At 44.5% G+C, this 21,801-nt stretch overlaps 2 protein-coding genes across 4 annotated transcripts in view; one reads left to right on the plus strand and one right to left on the minus strand.

Moving 5' to 3' along the window:
• The window catches only part of LOC143296959 (aldehyde dehydrogenase, mitochondrial-like), a 72,537-nt gene extending 60,655 nt beyond the window's left edge, over positions 1-11,882 (minus strand). The window contains exon 1 of one of the 3 annotated variants that reach the window (XM_076609018.1): positions 11,788-11,882. The gene's annotated coding sequence lies outside the window, so the exon portion shown is untranslated. Of the gene's footprint in view, positions 1-11,631 lie in introns of all 3 variants that reach the window. The other 2 variants (XM_076609017.1, XM_076609016.1) reach the window with 2 other exon arrangements.
• A 4,027-nt stretch (positions 11,883-15,909) lies between these two features.
• Positions 15,910-18,227, plus strand: LOC143297162 (uncharacterized). The gene is made up of 2 exons (XM_076609350.1): positions 15,910-16,019; positions 16,259-18,227. The coding sequence occupies exon 2, from the start codon at positions 16,347-16,349 to the stop codon at positions 17,472-17,474; it is 1,128 nt and encodes a 375-aa protein (XP_076465465.1). The 5' UTR covers positions 15,910-16,019; positions 16,259-16,346; the 3' UTR covers positions 17,475-18,227.
• The last annotated feature ends 3,574 nt before the right edge of the window (positions 18,228-21,801 follow it).

A 21,801-nucleotide genomic window follows, 5' to 3' on the forward strand; every position in this document is an offset into this window, starting at 1 on the left:
ACTTAAAGTATTCCCTACAAGCAGCACACAGTAAAACGTTCACCCTATTTCATCATCATCAATATAAACAAAACTGCAGTCTCAAATTATGTGGCCTTCCATGCCCTGCTCTCATGGTGACCTCAGTTTCGATACCCCTCCACTTCTGTGCTTGGGGTGAGTCCTGTCAGTGTCTTCAATGTCGGCAGATTCATGGGGTCTGTTGTTTGAGGGACTGTCGGACGTGGTGGCGGTCTCCACACTGGGAGGGACGCTCACTCAGTCTGGCTCCGCGACCAAGCCATTATTGTCGTTAGTAGGGGGCTTAGTAGGTGGTGTCCTGAGTACGTTGAATCAGAACAGGCACCACTGAACACCACCGAAGTGACTCAGCAGCAGTGCAGGGTCTCCTCTGGTGTGTGGCCTCCTATCTGGCGACCTGACATCAATGGTTCCCTACGTACTGCCGACGCTGGAACTGTGACGGACGTACCCGGGTGTGGCCGTGTATGGGGGAATCTAAATGAGTGGTGTGGGAGTAATGCCACTGAAATGGTGCAGATGCTGGGGCAGAAGCAGCAAAAAAAAAAAAAAAAAAAAAAAAAAAAGAAAAAAAAGAAAAAAAGAAAGATAAAGAAAGAAAAAAGTTCACCCTACACCTAAAGTACTTCCTACAAGCAGCACACAGTAAAAAGTTCACCCTACACTTAAAGTACTTCCTACAAGCAGCACACAGTAAAAGTTCACCCTGCACTTCTACACTTAAAGTACTTCCTACAAGCAGCACACAGTAAAAAGTTCACCCTACACTTAAAGTACTTCCTACAAGCAGCACACAGTAAAAAGATCACCCTACACTTAAAGTACTTCCTACAAGCAGCACACAGTAAAAAGTTCACCCTACACTTAAAGTACTTCCTACAAGCAGCACACAGTAAAAAGTTCACCCTACACTTCTACACTTAAAGTACTTCCTACAAGCAGCACACAGTAAACAGTTCACACAGTAAAAAGTTCATCCTACACTTAAAGTACTTCCTACAAGCAGCACACAGTGAAAAGTTCACCCTACACTTAAAGTACTTCCTACAAGCAGCACACAGTAAAAAGTTCACCCTACATTTAAAGTACTTCCTACAAGCAGCACACAGTAAAAAGATCACCCTACACTTAAAGTACTTCATACAAGCAGCACACAGTAAAAAGATCACCCTACACTTAAAGTGCTTCCTACAAGCAGCACACAGTAAAATGTTCACCCTACACCAAAAGCAGCACACCTGGAACACAAACACACAACCAAAAACCCCGGTCAGAAAATCTCAAAATACCTGGACATCACTGACATGAAAGGCCTATACCCTCCCAACACCTTTCATCACATGTCCACCAGTATGCACCCCTCTCACACATAGATCTATGTGAGGTAATACAAGCTTCATCAAGCTTATGGTACCTGCCACCAACACTGACATGCCATACTGTGCACAAAACATATCACTGGCCAATACAACCCTGTGTTCAACTCATGTTACCCGTCATTCAATTAAACTGTGTGTTACCATAACCAAACAAAATTGATATCCTCTTTGTCTTCACAAAGTATCCCACTGACGCAAGTACATGTATGGAAATCATTACTTCCAACATATCTCTGCTAAACATCAAAATATGTGCAACAACATAGCACTGACCCTCAGTTCTCATATTCTACCAACTCAACCACATTACAATATACTATCCCACTCTGAACAAAGTCAGTCACTGACACATAGCACAACTCCTACACATACGGAGGAAGGTGGCAGAATGGTTAAGACGCTCAGCTGCCAATACAGAGAATCCGTGAGGGTGTGGGTTCGAATCCCGCTCTCGCCCTTTCTCCTAAGTTTGACTGGAAAATCAAACTGAGCGTCTAGTCTTTCGGATGAGACGATAAACCGAGGTCCCGTGTGCAGCACGCACTTGGCGCACTGAAAAAGAACCCATGGCAACGAGAGTGTTGTCCTCTGGCGAAATTACGTAAAATGAAATCCCCTTTCATAGGTACACAAATATGTAAGCATGCACTCAAGGCTTGACTAAGCGCGTTGGGTTATGCTGCTGGTCAGGCATCTGCTCAACAGATGTGGTGTAGCGTGTATGGATTTGTCCGAACGCAGTGACGCCTCCTTGAGAAAGTGAAACTGAAACTGAAACTACACATGTTACCACGACAACCAACAAGTCAAACATGTGTTCCAAAACATTTGCTGTTACCCCCATGTGCACACACACACATGAAAAACCCTCAACACACACTGACAATGTGTTAGCCTTTAGGTCTGTTCATTTCACATTTAACCGACACCACCTACGATATATACACAATAAATAATGCATCAAATGTACATCAAACCCATTTTACGTGTTAGCAAAACCAAACTACTCGACACACCTGTTACACACATACCATCTCCATGGCTTCTCATCTTTCAGAGCTTTCATTGTTTCCACAGTCAGTCAACACTGACAATACACTGACATATCACTGTACTACCCTTATTGTGCACCAAGACACTATACCATTTGAACCCAGCACTGTAACAAATATTATCAGAACAAAATATCTGTAACCAAACCGAAAGGAGTGGGGACTCAAAAGATATAGGCTAGTACTTCCCTCCATACATTAACCCCTTTTCTTTCCAAAAGCCACAAGATCAACTTAAACTGGCTGTCCACTGACACAAAACATTGTTTCCCAACAAAACTAAGTTATCAATATAATATAAAACCATTACAAGTCATGAACTCACAGCCCATCAAGGATTTCCTTGCTCCACACATCACTGATCAGTCAGTCACCCTGTGGCCTCTCTAAGGGGCGTGATCTAGTCAAAACCGGCTGTACACGCACTCTACGACATATGGCTACGTAGACAAACCCCTTAGCATTAATTACCCGTAGCTCTCACATCCCTGCACTTAAATGTCAGTCAAGGGCTTGAGTAAATGCATGCATGTAACTGGGAACTTGAGATCCAAGTTTACAGAAGGAAACGTCAAATCTGCTTTACGGACAGATATAGGATACCGATGGTACACACACAACGTACGGCAATGTCTTGTTTCTTCAAAGAAACCATGGGTCTCTATACAGAGACCATGGGATGCTGTGCACCCACGACGTACGGGAAGGGGTTAGTTCCTACACAGAGACCAAGGGTTACTGTGAACCCACGACTTACGGGAAGGGGTTAGTTCCTACACAGAGACCACGGGTTACTGTGAACCCACGACTTACGGGAAGGGGTTAGTTCCTACACAGAGACCACGGGTTACTGTGAACCCACGACTTACGGGAAGGGGTTAGTTCCTACACAGAGACCATGGCTTACTGTGAACCCACGACTTACAGGAAGGGGTTAGTTCCTACACAGGGGTTACTGTGCACCCACGACTTACGGGAAGGGGTTAGTTCCTACACAGAGACCAAGGGTTGCTGTGCACCCACGACGTACAGGAAGGGGTTAGTTCTATACAGAGACCACGGGTTACTGTGCACCCACGACTTACGGGAAGGGGTTAGTTCCTACACAGAGACCAAGGGTTGCTGTGCACCCACGACTTATGGGAAGGGCTAAGTTCTATACAGAGACCAAGGGTTGCTGTGCACCCACGACTTATGGGAAGGGGTTAGTTCCTACACAGAGACCAAGGGTTGCTGTGCACCCACGATTTATGGGAAGGGGTTAGTTCCTACACAGAGACCAGGGGTTGCTGTGCACCCACGACGTACGGGAAGGGGTAAGTTCCTACACAGAGACTATGGGTTACTGCACACCCACGACGAGTGGCGAGGAGTCTTTCCTTCATACAAATCATGGGTGTCTGTACACCCACGATGTATGGCGTGCAAAATTTTAGGTGACGTACGGAAAAGGTTAATCTGGTTTATGCCACTTTCAATATAACAGTAGGGTATTGTTCATAAGAATGTTGCGGTCATTTCACATTTACTTAGCTATCTGTTATCAGCTAAATCATCTCCCTTTACCTGCTCATTAATTCTTGTTGATGCTCAGTTAAGTCTGCTTAAAAGAATTACATTTAATTAACTATAGTGGATGATGGATTTCAAAAGATGGGGGAAGATGTAGCCAAGTGCTCAGCTGGCTTCAGAAGCTGAATAGCAGACGCCATTTTCGCAACTAACCTACCAGTCTTCAACGACCTGTGCAGAATGCGTCATGCATTCCAAATTTGAATGCAAATCCCCTTTTAGACAAAAGCTCAAACCATTTATTAAATCAAGTCTCTGTATCGTTCGCTGCAATATCATATTTGTTGTGCTTACACACGTACACACTTTAATCAGTTAGAAGCACACTTGATTTTAGTTTAATTATTCGTCAGTGTAAAGATTTCAACTGATGCCAAGCTAACGTTATTTTGTCTTTCTCGTCACACATAATGCTACAGTTACAATTCTGTATGTGACTGCTGTTGGAAACTAAAACCACACATTTATAGTGTTTGGATGAGAATAGATCAGGCATTTAGAAATTACAAAGCCAATTTTCATTGTCGACACTTAACAACAATCACTCTACACCTAGTGTTGCTTGACAGCTTTGGCTGAGGTGAAAACTGTGTTTCTGACACACCGTATTTAATCAAATATCTCTTTTGTTGGATCAGTAAACTACAAGCATTATATACTGACAGAATTGTTGCAATTCCATTTTTAAATCCATACTGTTTGTGTTTGCCTGCATTAAACTGATTTAACGCAGTTTGTAATTTTCAGCAACAAGTTTGCTAAAAACTTACCCTTTTCAGGTGACTTAAATTAAGATTATAAATTCATCTTAAATAATCAACACATCATTTTATACTCATTAGAAAGTAGGCGTTGAGCTCTTTCTTTTGCAACCTATCTGATGTAAATTGGTTCAGGAATCATTTAGAAATCTATCACTGAACACCTTGTGACAAACACAAATTATTCAAATATGTAGTGCCATAGGCCCGTTTTGTTTCATGGGCCATGTGAGCGTCATTGCAGTTCGCTTAACTTGCATAAATAGCCACAGCAGGAGATGATTGGTCACTCGGGACCACAGCTACACATAAAATAAATAAATAAATTAATAATGAATATGTTGATATACAAAATAAGGAAATAATAAATTAATGAATAAATAACTATACAAACATTTTTTTTTAAATGAAATGAAATGAAAACTTTTAAAAAAAGAAAGAAAAAAAAGAAAAAAGAAAGGAAAGCACCAGTAACATGAATATTCACGACCAACATCTAAGTACAGAGAACTTTATTTAAATAAAGACTTACGGTTGAAGGAAAATCAATTCTGAGTGAATGCCGAAACTTGTTACCAGTGAACATATCTCTAACAGACACTGGATAATTTCCATGAAAAGTTCTGTGCATAAGGATTAGGGTTTCAGTTTAGTGGCATGTTTATAGACACTATATTCATTTTGTTACATAAGGAACTCAAAGAGACAGAGAGAGAGAGAGAGAGAGAGAGAGAGAGAGAAACTTGAAAACTTGAAACGTTTTATTGTCATTGCCTGCAAAGGTCTTTTGACAAGGGGGTAACATTTTCACATCAACAGATTACAATAATCTTTATGATGTAAATTTTAAACATTGCAGTTAAAAAAGATTGGTTACACTGACACCATAATTATATATGTACATAGTATCACTTCAAAGAAAATACTAAGGAAAAAAAGGAAAAAAAAAAGAAAAGAAAATTCGACCATCCTCTCACATACATAATTTCATGTACTCCTTACTTTCATTCCGGCACATATCAGCATTCAGTCAACTATGGTTAACTACCTTATTATATATTATTTTGCCCGTGTATAACAAGTCCTTGTCTTATTTTTTGCGCTTCTGCAATAAATTTTGCAATCGATCTAATTATAATTTCATCCTCAGATGATAAAACAGACACAATGTTGCGCATTTCGGTTATACCTACTTCAAAAAATTTACATTTCTTTCTCAAATCATCATAAGCTTTACACTCAAACAAAAAGTGTTTCTCATCTTCAATTTGTGAGCCACATGATGGGCATGGTAATTCTGCGTTAGTCCCAGGTTCAAACCATTTCTTATTTGCGTTGAAACCAAGTGTCCTTAATCGAAATCTTGCATAACTTATTCTGTGCCATTTATCTGTAATGATACTTAGAAATTTTTCAGGTTGAAATACGTTTTTAAATGAGAAAAACCAACTATATTTTTCTTTTGTTTCCATATCGGAGTGCCAGTTTTGTTGAAAAGAACAAATAAGTCTGTCTTTAAATTCCGATATAAACTGCTGCTCGTTTCCTACTCCCTGTGATAACCACACAATTCCAAAACCATGTTCTGATAAAACTTTCTTTACTCTGTAAGCCCAATTCTCTTTCCCTAAATCCATTTGAATATACATCATATCATAGGCCTGTCTGCATAAGCGTGTTTGTGGAAGTTTCAACAATTTCAACCAGTATTTAATACACTTTACAAAAATTTTTATATACAAAGGGTACATTCCTGTTTCTCCGTATAACACTGTATTAGATGAATGTATTGGTACATTTAAGAAACGTTTAATTACATATGTATGCACTTTCTCAATCTGCTTATTTACACTTAGTCCCCAAATTTCTGCTCCATATGTAAGTAAAGGCTCAATCTGTGAATCAAATAATTTCCAAAATAAACAGCAATCAAAAGAGTTAAGCTTTCGTAACGTCTTCAAAATTTCGATTACACCCTTTTTCCCCTTATTACAAGATTCTTCCCATGCATAATTCAGACTTAATTTAGTTGAGAATATCATTCCTAAGTATTTGTATGAATTCACCACTCTAACTTCTGTATTCTTATAAAACCATCTTTCATGTAGTGACAGGTGTCCACCCATCCTAAAGACCATAATATTAGTTTTATCCAAATTCACTGTCAAACTTAAGCGATCTGCTTCTTCTTCTAAGGCGTTTAGTTGATTTTGCAAACCTATTACTGTTCCAGATAAAAGAATGACATCATCAGCAAACAGTAATAAGAAAACCTCAATAGCACCAGGAATTAACTGAATACCATGTTTGCCTCTATTGGATAATTCAACAGCCAGTTCATTTATAAAAAAGGAAAACATCTGCGGGCTCAGGAGACATCCCTGTTTCACTCCATTTGGACATTCAAAGTAATCAGAATAAACACCCTTCACACGCAAGTACAGAATTATAAACACCTTTAAGTGCCATATACAGTTTACCTTTCACACCACTTTTACGCAATACATTCCACAATGCATTTCGATTAACAGAATCGAAGGCCTTCTTGAAGTCCACAAAAGCAACATAAAGTTTCGTATTACATAGCAGATATTTCTGTACTAATGCATATAATGTAAATATGTGGTCTATGGTACTGTAGTTTGCTCTAAAACCAGCTTGTTCTTCGATTATTTTTTCTTCATTTTCAGCCCAATTTAGTCAGCCTCTTATTTAAGATATGAGTATAAACTTTACTTAAAATACTTGTGAGTGATACACCACGGTAATTATCGGGGTTGTTAACATCTCCTTTTTTGTGTATAGGAATAATAATGGATTTTGCCCACTCCAAAGGAAACGTACCATTTTCAAACAGCTGATTAAATAACATAACAAGGAAATCAATCACAACAGAATTTGCACACCTCAGCATTTCTCCAACAATTTTGTCAGGGCCTGCACTTTTTCCTAATTTTAGATGTCTGATACTAGCAACAACTTCTTCTTTAGATATAGGATCGTTAAATAATGGCTCAAGATCATCTTCTGCTTCCAATAAATTTTTTCTTCTTGTATTACATTATTGTCGAAATCATTAAAAACCCTAAAGAAGTGATCATGCCATTGTACAATGGGGATGTCGTTATACACAAAAGCTTTTCTATTTACGGATCTTATTACTGACCAAAATGTCTTAGAGTCACTGACTGATTCTTTTAGTTTTTTTAATCTGTTATTTTCAAATTCTCTTTCTTTTGTCTTTCTTAGTTTAACATATTCTTTCCTTGCTGCAGCATACTCTTGTCTTTTCTCTGGCTTATCCTTTTCTGTTTTACATCTCTGAAATATTTTCTCAACAACCTTTTAACTTCCTTTTTCTTTTGTACACATTCATCATCAAACCAGTCATTCACTTTTTTCCTTCCATGCTCCACTCGTCGAACCATACATGCAGCAGCTCCATACAGTGCAGTGACAAACTGGTTTAAACTATCATTCATGTTAACATGTAATAATTGAAAAGCCTTCAGCAAACTATCATGAAACTCATCACTATCAAGTTCGTTTTTATAAATGTTAGCATTCTCATCTGACCATACAATTTTTTCTTCATACTCTTTCTTTGTGTTTGGAACACCAAAGTTACAATGGGCCCTTTTCCATGTTACCTCAACTGGCAAATGCCACGAATCCACACAATCACCAACATGAAAATCAAAACAAAATAACAAATCACTAGGAATAAGAAAATAATCAGTCACACTACATCCATTAGGTGACACAAATGTATATTCGCCATCTTTGTCACCATTACAGGAACCATTCAAAATAATCAAATCAAGTATGAAACACATCATGGCCTGGCTTCGCTGACGAAGATCTAGGAAGGGCGTTGTCCACGTCTGATGCAGGCACGCTCATGGCTGACAAGGCCAATGCGGGAAAAGCAGAGTCGGCCGCAGCGGTTGCAAGGGAAAGTCTGGTCTGGGTTCGCGGCTGCAGCGTCGTGGTTCTTCCTCCTTCTGCGTTTGTCCTCAAGGCTGGCCCTGCGGTTGTTTTCGAAGGAGGAGACAGCTTGGTGGATGGTGCGTCGCCAGGTCTGTCCAACAATGTTTTACCAACACAAGTCCAACAATGTTTTACCAAAATTATTAACCGTTTCGTCTTTTGAACAACGTGCACAATTATCTTCATCCATACTGTTACATTTCACATCACCAATATAGTTTGACATTTCTTCAGGTTCAGCTTGTTTATGACCTGTTCTGGCATTCAAATCACCGAATATCATAAAATATACATCATCTTTTTCAAACTGATTCAACAGTGATTCTTCCAATATCAATACACCATCCTTAATCATTTTATCATTGTATGCAGGACCTCCTTCAGGTACAACATAGCAAGCAACAATAACAATATCTTTATCTAAACAAAATACAGTTTTGTCCACTTTAATAGCTAAAGCATTATCACATTCCAACTTTATTTCTTTCACACTCTCTGTCAGACTCTTTCTCACCAACATTAACACTCCTCCTGAACGTCTACCATGCAAAGATAACTTTTTTGCAGGTGCATAAAACTTAACGTAATCGATAAACACATTACTGAAATCAAAGGAAGGATCAAGAAAACATTCAGTGAGGCAAACAAAATCGAATTTATTTACATAGTTCATAAAAGAAACATCCTTTAATTTACTATACAAGTTTTCTACATTATAGTTCAAGAACTTCCACTGATGTGGATGGTCGGGCCTGTCCTATGGCTTCCTTGTCGCGCTCGAGCGCAGGTGCCTGTCACTGCCACTGCCACTGCCACCTCTCCCTCTGCCGCGAGCCGAACCAACGGGAGACTTGTGTGGCTGGTTCCCCAGGTAAGCGGGCATCCCCATCTGCCTGCCTGACACCTGGCCTCCGCGTGTTGCACGTGTGTCACTGCCACTGTGACACTCAGCGCCCGGGAAACCCCCGCTGCCTCTGGCTGACCCGCGTCGTTCACCCGCTGAACTGGTTCCGACGTCACGAGGGAAGTCCCCGTGTCCACTCTCATCGCTGCCGTCACGCTGCCGCTGTTCCTGGGTTGCACGTGTGCGAGAAGGTGAAGAGGAGGGAGGGGGGTGTGCTCACACTGTCCTTTCCGTTCTGCGTGAAGGTCTCAGCTGATGACGTCATCACCTCACTGACAAGGCGAGGGGAATCCTCCCGTTGATTGGCCGAGACTGACACGCCCACTTCGTTCCCGACTGGAACACAGTGCACTGGAGCTCTAGCATCTTGATTTGATCAACACCACCTCCACCCCCAACAACCTGCGCATATGATCGCTGATCAAAGACCCTGGGTTCTACTACCAGCTGACCTTTGCGGAAATATGCCCTTTTGCCTTCACTCCTTGCCCTGCCAACGACCTGTGCTTGTGCTTTTGTCATGTCATTGGCCACCCTCACCCCATTTTCCTGCAGTCTTTGTCGCATGTCTCTGTTTGTAAGGATTGTCATCTTGTCTCTCCATCTCGTAAATCGTACGATCATGGGTCGTGGCTGTCCTTGTCGTCCTTGTCCTGTTCGGTGTGCCCGTGTAATGTCGTCAGTCGTCCAAGGTTTCGGTCCGTCAATGCTGTTCAGTATGTCAACTACGGTATTGGCACACGTGTCAAATGTTTCGTTTGGTCCTGCATGGGGAATCCCATAAAATCTCAAGTTGTCTCTGCGCGAGAAGTCTTCTAATTTGTCCCGTGTCCAATTTTAATTGTTTGACTTCATGTCTCAGTTCATGTATCGTATTTGAAATTTGCTGTAATTCTTCTTTTCCGTCATTTGATTCTGTAAACAGTTGTTGAATATCTGCTGTCATGTCCGTCACTGCATCCGTCAGGTACCTCTGATCTCTCTCCAGTCTGTCACATCGTCTGTTTATTTCTTGGCATTGTTGTTTTACTTGACCTAGATCCTCCTTTATTTCTCCAAGATCACTTCTTATCAGTAGTGTCTGTTCATTGAACCGCTGTTCAAAGAGGAGGAAGGTGGCAGAATGGTTAAGACGCTCAGCTGCCAATACAGAGAGTCCGTGAGGGTGTGGGTTCGAATCCCGCTCTCGCCCTTTCTCCTAAGTTTGACTGGAAAATCAAACTGAGCGTCTAGTCTTTCGGATGAGACGACAAACCGAGGTCCCGTGTGCAGCACGCACTTGGCGCACTGAAAAAGAACCCATGGCAACGAGAGTGTTGTCCTCTGGCGAAATTACGTAAAATGAAATCCACTTTCATAGGTACACAAATATGTAAGCATGCACTCAAGGCCTGACTAAGCGCGTTGGGTTATGCTGCTGGTTAGGCATCTGCTCAACAGATGTGGTGTATCGTGTATGGATTTGTCCGAACGCAGTGACGCCTCCTTGAGAAAGTGAAACTGAAACTGAAACTGAACCGCTGTTGCAGGGCTTGCATCAATTTGTTTATCATTTCGTCACCTGCAGTCTCTGTGTTCGTCACTTTGTCAGATTCAACTTTGGGGTCTGTCTGTCCGTCAGTGTTGGGGCCAGGGTTTGTTTCCACATTGCCGCTGAGCAACAACCGACGCAGTGACAACACGGCGTGTAGGACACAGCAAGCAGAAAGAAGCACTGGCACGTGCAGAGCGAGATGACACACACTGCCACAGACAAACACACCCTCCTCTGCACTCGAAATGGTTCCCCTCATACCCCCGTGTCTCATAAGACATGCATTGCCAAAAGATTCGAATGCCCGAACATTACCACAAAAACTGCAAAGCAATGCAACGGCAGTGCAAACGAAAACAAAACCGACGAAAACATCAGTCGATGAGAAGCATGCTGCACTGTTTGTGTCATCACTCACCTGCTCGCTTTGACGTGACCTCTTTCCTTGCAAACATGACCCAGATTGCACTCGACCACAAAAAAACACCGATAGCTGCCCTCCAAGTCACTAAGTCGACCATGTTTCACCAACTCTACTATCTCTGATCCTTTACTGACACTCTGTTCACAATACCTTCTTGCGACAGTCCAGCACAACTCCACACTCCACAAAAAACTCCCGCACAGATTCACAGAGCTGCTGCCTGGCCGCCATTACCCGTCGTCCCCCGAGAGAGAGAGAGAGAGAGAGAGAGAGCTCACAATCATTACTCGTCATGAGGGCAATAGATACAAGGGAGGTAAGAACTAAATCTGGAGAACAAGAACAAATTAGCTCCCTTGCTTGGCGTGTATGCGTTTGCGTTTGCGTGTGTGTGTGTGTGTGTGAGAGAGAGAGAGAGAGAGAGAGAGAGAGAGAGAGAGAGAGAGAGAGAGAGAGAGAGACAGAGAGAAGACAGAGAGAAGGAGTCCGACGTTTTCACACAAATAACACTGAGTAACGCTGCCAGACTCATTTGCAGAGCTTCTAAATTTGACCATGTTTCTCCTCTCCTTCAGTCTCTCCACTGGTTGCCTGTTTCTGATCGAATAGACTATAAGCTATCCACTCTGACCTTTTCTGCAGTCAACGGATCTGGCCCCAAGTATCTTTCTGAACTCATCCATATCTATACCCCGTCTCGCCAGCTCCGTTCTTCCTCTGATACTCGACTTCTCAGGATACCTCACGTCAGAAGTAAGACCTATGGACACAGATCGTTTTCTTTTCAATCGCCAAAGACGTGGAACAAGCTCCCTGATAACCTCCGTCATTCTGATTCCCTCGCATCTTTTAAATCTCGTCTCAAAACTCACCTTTTCCCTTAGCAATAAGTTCAATTGTGGCAGGTCCACTTCCTTTTCGCTAGGTGTGCTTGACTATGTGTGTATACCTATGTATGTGTACATAACTACATGCATGTATATGAATGTGTATTGTGTGTGCGTGTGTTTATGTAAGTTTGTGCCTGCCTGTGTGTGCGTATGTGTTAGGGTAGTTGTTAGATACACATGTATGTTAAAATGTATGTATGCAGTGTGTGTGTGTGTGTGTGGTCACATTTTGGTGTGTGTATGTAACATAGATATAATGTTTTATGTTATCAAAAGCGTTTTTGTAAAGCACCTAGAGCAGATTTCTGGATAGTGTGCTATATAAGTATCCATTATTATTATTATTATTATTATTAAACACACCCACTCCCCGTACAACTCTGCACACAAGAAAATCACCTCCACACGAAACGAAACCAATATATATTTTATTGTCACTTTTTTAGTCTCACAGTAAATGCTGACAGACAGACAGACAGACAGTAAACAGACAGACGGGCAGACGTGAATACATGTCTGTCCCCGTTAAAAGTATTGAGCAAGACAGAAGGAATCCAGCGTTGTGCTGAAGGCGTCACCGGTGTGCACGGCACACATAGTACGTCCAATACTGACAGCCTGCCATTTCACTGGTTTGAAAGCAATACATGTACAACCTGAGTCATCTGTTGAGTGCTCTTTCAATGAATGTGTCACAAAAGGCACGCGTGCGCGCGCGTGTGTACGTGTGTGTGTGTGTGTGTATGTGTGAGTGTGTGTGTGTGTGAGTGTGTGTGTGTGAGTGTGTGAGTGTGTGTGTGTGTGTGTGTAGGTGGGGGTGGGAGGCATACTTAGCATTGTGTTTTTTTTAATTTTTATTTTTTTATAAAAGCTCCCCCACTGACCACAGAAAAACCACATCCCACCATGACCCCTACCCACACCATTCCGAAACCTCTGACCACTGACTGACCAGAGCTGATGTTCTGGTCACTGTGGATCTGTGGGTCACACTGCTGGCCGTCACCATCACTCCTTCATCATAGGGTCACTGAGAGAGAGAGAGAGAGAGAGAGAGAGAGAGAGAGAGAGAGAGAGACAGAGACAGAGAGACAGAGAGACAGAGAGAGACAGAGAGAATCTTTTTGACAAGCTGCCGTTGCCCTAAGCAGCAGGATAACATAATGGAGAAAGCTGCGACCAGCAGGCCTTGTGATGAACAATTCCACACACGACGAAGAGAGGTGCACATTCCACCCTGTTCTTACACACTGTTTTTTTGTTTGTTTTTTCACCTGCACCTGAAGTGTCCACCTTCCACTGGGACACAGCTAAGTGCTGCGGGGCGATACAGCATTGACTGTAACAGTATGACAAAGTCACTGACACGGCGCAACAAAACAGTGGTTTGAACAGGGAACAACCATTACATACACAAGTGGTTTGAACAGGGAATAACCATCACACACACACACACACACTCGCACACGTTGGCCAAAGCAATAATCATATAGCATACTATCTATAGAGCGCCACATCCCAAATGGTTAAAATGACACCATTCAATATGTTCCGTGACAATCGGTGTAAACAGACAGAGTCCCATCAGTGTTGATGAACACTTTGTCACGTATCACGCACACTTCTTCATTCCAGAACACAGAGAGGTGTTTGGCTTTGAGTGACATGCAGATTACAGAATACTTGACATCTCCAGAAAGCATTATATATATACGTACTGCATTAAGCATGTAGGCAGTCAGTGTACGTCGATACATGCAGTATGACCACAGCAATACGTCGAACAAATACACAGTTTCGGTTTTGACTGTACATGTCAACAGGTTCTGAAAAAAGAATACATTTACTATAATACATTTACAATTTACACTTCATCTGAAGATCAACAGTCAATTTTTTTGCCATTTCAGGAGTCAAGTTTTCATAATGAAATTTACAGATTTTCAGAGAGAAATGAGAGTAGCAATTCACAATGAAACAATCAGTTTTGAAAAAAAAAAGAAAAAAAAGTGAGTCACGTTTTCAAAATAAAGCAGTTATATTTTCACCAAACACAAGTCAAATTTCACAATGAAGCAATCATGTTTTCACCGAATGTGAGTCAAACAATGAAATAGTCATGTTTTCACCGAATGTGGGTCAAGCAATGAAATAGTCATGTTTTCACCGAATGTGGGTCAAGCAATGAAATAGTCATGTTTTCACCGAATGTGAGTCAAACAATGAAATAGTCATGTTTTCACCGAATGTGGGTCAAACAATGAAACATGTTTTCACCAAATGTGGGTCAAACAATGAAACATGTTTTCATCAAATGTGGGTCAAACAATGAAACCTGTTTTCCCGAATGTGAGTCAAACAATCAAATAGTCCTGTTTTCACCGAATGTGAGTCAATGAACGATTACATTTTCACCGAGAAATGAACAGTCTTTTTTTTCATCATACAGTGACAATTATTAGAACAGAATAAAAAGTGACATGTTCATCAAGTGACCAAAAAAAAAAAAGACCTGGTCTGTCTCTGTGTCCACCACAAACCAACAGTCCAGTCTTCAATGTCAAATGAACAGTGCGTCTTTCTTTCACACTAAAATGCTGACCTGCTGACAAGTATGAATCATGACAGAGGATGCAGTGTGGACCATGGCATATGATGCAGTGTGAATGATGACAGGTGATGCAGTGTGAATTATGACAGAGGATGCAGTGTGGACCATGGCATATGATGCAGTGTGAATGATGACAGGTGATGAAGTGTGAATTATGACAGAGGATGCAGTGTGGACCATGGCATATGATGCAGTGTGAATGATGACAGGTGATGCAGTGTGAATTATGACAGAGGATGCAGTGTGGACCATGGCATATGATGCAGTGTGAATGATGACAGGTGATGCAGTGTGAATTATGACAGGTGATGCAGTGTGAATGATGACAGGTGATGCAGTGTGAATTATGACAGGTGATGCAGTGTGAATGATGACAGGTGATGCAGTGTGAATTATGACAGAGGATGCAGTGTGGACCATGGCATATGATGCAGTGTGAATGATGACAGATGATGAAGTGTGAATTATGACAGGTGATGCAGTGTGGACCATGGCATATGATGCAGTGTGAATGATGACAGATGATGAAGTGTGAATGATGACAGGTGATGCAGTGTGAATTATGACAGGTGATGCAGTGTGAATGATGACAGGTGATGCAGTGTGAATTATGACAGGTGATGCAGTGTGAATGATGACAGGTGATGCAGTGTGAATGATGACAGAGGATGCAGTGTGGACCATGGCATATGATGCAGTGTGAATGATGACAGGTGATGAAGTGTGAATTATGACAGGTGATGAAGTGTGAATGATGACAGGTGATGCAGTGTGAATTATGACAGGTGATGCAGTGTGAATTATGACAGATGATGAAGTGTGAATTATGACAGGTGATGCAGTGTGAATTATGACAGATGATGCAGTGTGAATTATGACAGGTGATGCAGTGTGAATGATGACAGATGATGAAGTGTGAATTATGACAGGTGATGCAGTGTGAATGATGACAGATGATGAAGTGTGAATTATGACAGGTGATGCAGTGTGAATTATGACAGATGATGCAGTGTGGACCATGGCATATGATGCAGTGTGAATGATGACAGATGATGAAGTGTGAATTATGACAGGTGATGCAGTGTGAATTATGACAGATGAGCAATGTAAATTATGACAGATGATGCAGTGTGAATTATGACAATGATGCATTGTGAATTATGACAGATGATGAAGTGTGAATTATGACAGATGATGCAGTGTGAATTATGACAGATGATGCAGTGTGGACCATAGCACTGTCTACATCACATCACACCTGTCTCTGTCTCTCCACACTGTTGACATCACACCACACCTGTCTCTGTCTCCCCCCACTGTCTACATCACATCACACCTGTCTCTGTCTCTCCCCACTGTCATACACCACACTTGTCTCTGTCTCTCCGCACTGTCGACATCACACCACACCTGTCTCTGTCTCTCCCAACTGTCACATACCACACCTGTCTCTGTCTCTCCCCACTGTCGACATCACACCTGTCTCTGTCTCTCCCCACTGTCAACATCACACCACACCTGTCTCTGTCTCTCCCCACTGTCTACATCACACCACACCTGTCTCTGTCTCTCCCCACTGTCGACATCACACCACACCTGTCTCTGTCTCTCCCCACTGTCACACACCACACCTGTCTCTGTCTCTCCCCACTGTCGACATCACACCACATCTGTCTCTGTCTCTCCCCACTGTCTACACCACACCTGTCTCTGTCTCTCCCCACTGTCGCACACCACACCTGTCTCTGTCTCTCCCCACTGTCTACATCACATCACACCTGTCTCTGTCTCTCCCCACTGTCTACATCACACCACACCTGTCTCTGTCTCTCCCCACTGTCTACATCACACCACACCTGTCTCTGTCTCTCCCCACTGTCACACACCACACCTGTCTCTGTCTCTCCCCACTGTCACACACAACACCTGTTTCTGTCTCTCCCCACTGTCTACATCACACCACACCTGTCTCTGTCTCTCCCCACTGTCTACATCACACCACACCTGTCTCTGTCTCTCCCCACTGTTTACATCACATCACACCTGTCTCTGTCTCTCCCCACTGTCACACACCACACCTGTCTCTGTCTCTCCCCACTGTCACACACCACACCACACCTGTCTCTGTCTCTCCCCACTGTCTCACACCACACCTGTCTCTGTCTCTCCCCACTGTCAACATCACACCACACCTGTCTCTGTCTCTCCACACTGTCACACACTACACCTGTCTCTGTCTCCCCCCCACTGTCACACACCACACCTGTCTCTGTCTCTCCACACTGTCTACTATATCACACCTGTCTCTGTCTCTCCCCACTGTCTACATCACATGACACCTGTCTCTGTCTCTCCCCAATGTCAACATCAAACCACACCTGTCTCTGTCTCCCTCCACTGTCTACATCACATCAAACCTGTCTCTGTCTCTCCCCACTGTCTACATCACACCATACCTGTCTCTGTCTCTCCCCACTGTCTACATCACACCACACCTGTCTCTGTCTCTCCCCACTGTCGACATCACACCTGTCTCTGTCTCTCCCCACTGTCAACATCACACCACACCTGTCTCTGTCTCTCTCCACTGTCACACATCACACCTGTCTCTGTCTCTCTCCACTGTCACACATCACACCTGTCTCTGTCTCTCCCCACTGTCAAACACCACACCTGTCTCTGTCTCTCCCCACTGTCTACATCACACCTGTCTCTGTCTCTCCCCAATGTCTACATCACACCACACCTGTCTCTGTCTCCCTCCACTGTCTACATCACACCTGTCTCTGTCTCTCCCCACTGTCTACATCACACCTGTCTCTGTCTCTCCCCACTGTCACACACCACACCTGTCTCTGTCTCTCCCCAATGTCTACATCACACCACACCTGTCTCTGTCTCTCCCCACTGTCTACACCACACCTATCTCTGTCTCCCCCCACTGTCACACACCACACCTGTCTCTGTCTCTCCCCACTGTCTACATCACACCACACCTGTCTCTGTCTCTCCCCACTGTCACACACCACACCTGTCTCTGTCTCTCCCCAATGTCCACATCACACCACACCTGTCTCTGTCTCTCCCCACTGTCTACACCACACCTATCTCTGTCTCTCCCCACTGTCACACACCACACCTGTCTCTGTCTCTCCCCAATGTCCACATCACACCACACCTGTCTCTGTCTCTCCCCACTGTCTACACCACACCTGTCTCTCTCTCCCCACTGTCTACTACATCACACCTGTCTCTGTCTCTCCCCACTGTCACACACCACACCTGTCTCTGTCTCTCCCCATTGTCTACATCACACCACACCTGTCTCTGTCTCACCCCACTGTCTACACCACACCTGTCTCTGTCTCTCCCCACTGTCTACTACATCACACCTGTCTCTGTCTCTCCCCACTGTCTACATCACATCACACCTGTCTCTGTCTCTCCCCACTGTCACACACCAGACCTGTCTCTCCCCACTGTCTACATCACATCACACCTGTCTCTGTCTCTCCCCACTGTCTACATCACACCACACCTGTCTCTGTCTCTCCTCACTGTCTACATCACACCATACCTGTCTCTGTCTCTCCCCACTGTCTACATCACACCACACCTGTCTCTGTCTCCCCCCACTGTCTACATCACATGACACCTGTCTCTGTCTCTCCCCACTGTCGACATCACACCACACCTGTCTGTCTCTCCCCACTGTCTACACCACACCTGTCTCTGTCTCTCCCCACTGTCGACATCACACCACACCTGTCTCTGTCTCTCCCCACTGTCTACATCACATCACACCTGTCTCTGTCTCTCCCCACTGTCTACACCACACCTGTCTCTGTCTCTCCCCACTGTCGACATCACACCTGTCTCTGTCTCTCCCCACTGTCTACATCACATCACACCTGTCTCTGTCTCTCCTCACTGTCATACACCACACCTGTCTCTGTCTCTCCCCACTGTCGACATCACACCACACCTGTCTCTGTCTCTCCCCACTGTCACACACCACACCTGTCTCTGTCTCTCCCCACTGTCTACATCACACCTGTCTCTGTCTCTCCCCACTGTCTACACCACACCTGTCTCTGTCTCTCCCCACTGTCTACACCACACCTGTCTCTGTCTCTCCCCACTGTCTACACCACACCTGTCTCTGTCTCTCCCCACTGTCTACATCACACCTGTCTCTGTCTCTCCCCACTGTCTACACCACACCTGTCTCTGTCTCTCCCCACTGTCTACACCACACCTGTCTCTGTCTCTCCCCACTGTCGACATCACACCACACCTGTCTCTGTCTCTCCCCACTGTCTACATCACACCACACCTGTCTCTGTCTCTCCCCACTGTCAACATCACATGACACCTGTCTCTGTCTCTCCCCACTGTCTACATCACACCTGTCTCTGTCTCTCCCCACTGTCTACATCACACCTGTCTCTGTCTCTCCCCACTGTCTACATCACACCTGTCTCTGTCTCTCCCCACTGTCTACATCACACCTGTCTCTGTCTCTCCCCACTGTCTACACCACACCTGTCTCTGTCTCTCCCCACTGTCTACATCACACCTGTCTCTGTCTCTCCCCACTGTCACACACCACACCTGTCTGTCTCTCCCCACTGTCTACACCACACCTGTCTCTGTCTCTCCCCACTGTCTACACCACACCTGTCTCTGTCTCTCCCCACTGTCGACATCACACCTGTCTCTGTCTCTCCCCACTGTCTACACCACACCTGTCTCTGTCTCTCCCCACTGTCACACACCACACCTGTCTGTCTCTCCCCACTGTCTACATCACACCTGTCTCTGTCTCTCCCCACTGTCTACATCACACCTGTCTCTGTCTCTCCCCACTGTCTACATCACACCTGTCTCTGTCTCTCCCCACTGTCAACATCACACCACACCTGTCTCTGTCTCTCCCCACTGTCACACACCACACCTGTCTCTGTCTCTCCCCACTGTCTACATCACACCTGTCTCTGTCTCTCCCCACTGTCTACATCACACCACACCTGTCTCTGTCTCCCCCCACTGTCTACATCACACCACACCTGTCTCTGTCTCTCCCCACTGTCTACATCACACCTGTCTCTGTCTCTCCCCACTGTCTACATCACACCACACCTGTCTCTGTCTCTCCCCAATGTCTACATCACACCACACCTGTCTCTGTCTCTCCCCACTGTCACACACCACACCTGTCTCTGTCTCTCCCCACTGTCTACATTACATCACACCTGTCTCTGTCTCCCCCACTGTCTACATCACACCTGTCTCTGTCTCTCCCCACTGTCTACATCACACCTGTCTCTGTCTCTCCCCACTGTCATACACCACACCTGTCTGTCTCTCCCCACTGTCTACACCACACCTGTCTCTGTCTCTCCCCACTGTCTACATCACACCACACCTGTCTCTGTCTCTCCCCACTGTCTACACCACACCTGTCTCTGTCTCTCCCCACTGTCTACACCACACCTGTCTCTGTCTCTCCCCACTGTCTACATCACACCTGTCTCTGTCTCTCCCCACTGTCGACATCACACCTGTCTCTGTCTCTCCCCACTGTCACACACCACACCTGTCTCTGTCTCTCCCCACTGTCTACATCACACCTGTCTCTGTCTCTCCCCACTGTCTACACCACACCTGTCTCTGTCTCTCCCCACTGTCTACACCACACCTGTCTCTGTCTCTCCCCACTGTCTACATCACACCACACCTGTCTCTGTCTCCCCCCACTGTCTACATCACACCACACCTGTCTCTGTCTCTCCCCACTGTCTACACCACACCTGTCTCTGTCTCTCCCCACTGTCACACACCACACCTGTCTCTGTCTCTCCCCACTGTCACACACCACACCTGTCTCTGTCTCTCCCCACTGTCTACACCACACCTGTCTCTGTCTCTCCCCACTGTCTACACCACACCTGTCTCTGTCTCTCCCCACTGTCTACACCACACCTGTCTCTGTCTCTCCCCACTGTCTACACCACACCTGTCTCTGTCTCTCCCCACTGTCACACACCACACCTGTCTCTGTCTCTCCCCACTGTCACACACCACACCTGTCTCTGTCTCTCCCCACTGTCTACACCACACCTGTCTCTGTCTCTCCCAATCAAGGAATTACAGTAATACCGAAGACAGCACTGTCCACTTCTTAGCTGGATCAAACACACACACACAACAGTTGCCACAAATCATAAACAAATCATCCAGTATTCTGAAATGCACATTTGAGGTTGTGCATGGCTGGGGTGGGGGGTACGGGGGGTGGGGTGGGGGAGGGGAGGGGGGAGGGGGGCTCGTGCAGAAGTAAGAGAGAGAGAGAGAGAGAGAGAGAGAGAGAGAGAGAGAGAAGACCCGGTCTGTCTCTGTGTCCACCACAAACCAACAGTCCAGTCTTCAATGTCAAATGAACAGTGCGTCTTTCTTTCACACTAAAATGCTGACCTGCTGACAAGTGTGAATCATGACAGAGGATGCAGTGTGGACCATGGCATATGATGCAGTGTGAATGATGACAGATGATGAAGTGTGAATTATGACAGGTGATGCAGTGTGAATTATGACAGATGATGAAGTGTGAATTATGACAGGTGATGCAGTGTGAATGATGACAGATAATGAAGTGTGAAT

The sequence above is a fragment of the Babylonia areolata genome, chromosome 22 (assembly GCF_041734735.1).
Source record: "Babylonia areolata isolate BAREFJ2019XMU chromosome 22, ASM4173473v1, whole genome shotgun sequence".
Taxonomy (NCBI): domain Eukaryota; kingdom Metazoa; phylum Mollusca; class Gastropoda; order Neogastropoda; family Buccinidae; genus Babylonia; species Babylonia areolata.

Excerpts from the sequence above, each read along its gene's own strand:
- LOC143297162 (XM_076609350.1), top strand. The coding sequence starts at position 16,347 with ATGACAGATGATGCAGTGTGGACCATAGCACTGTCTACATCACATCAC.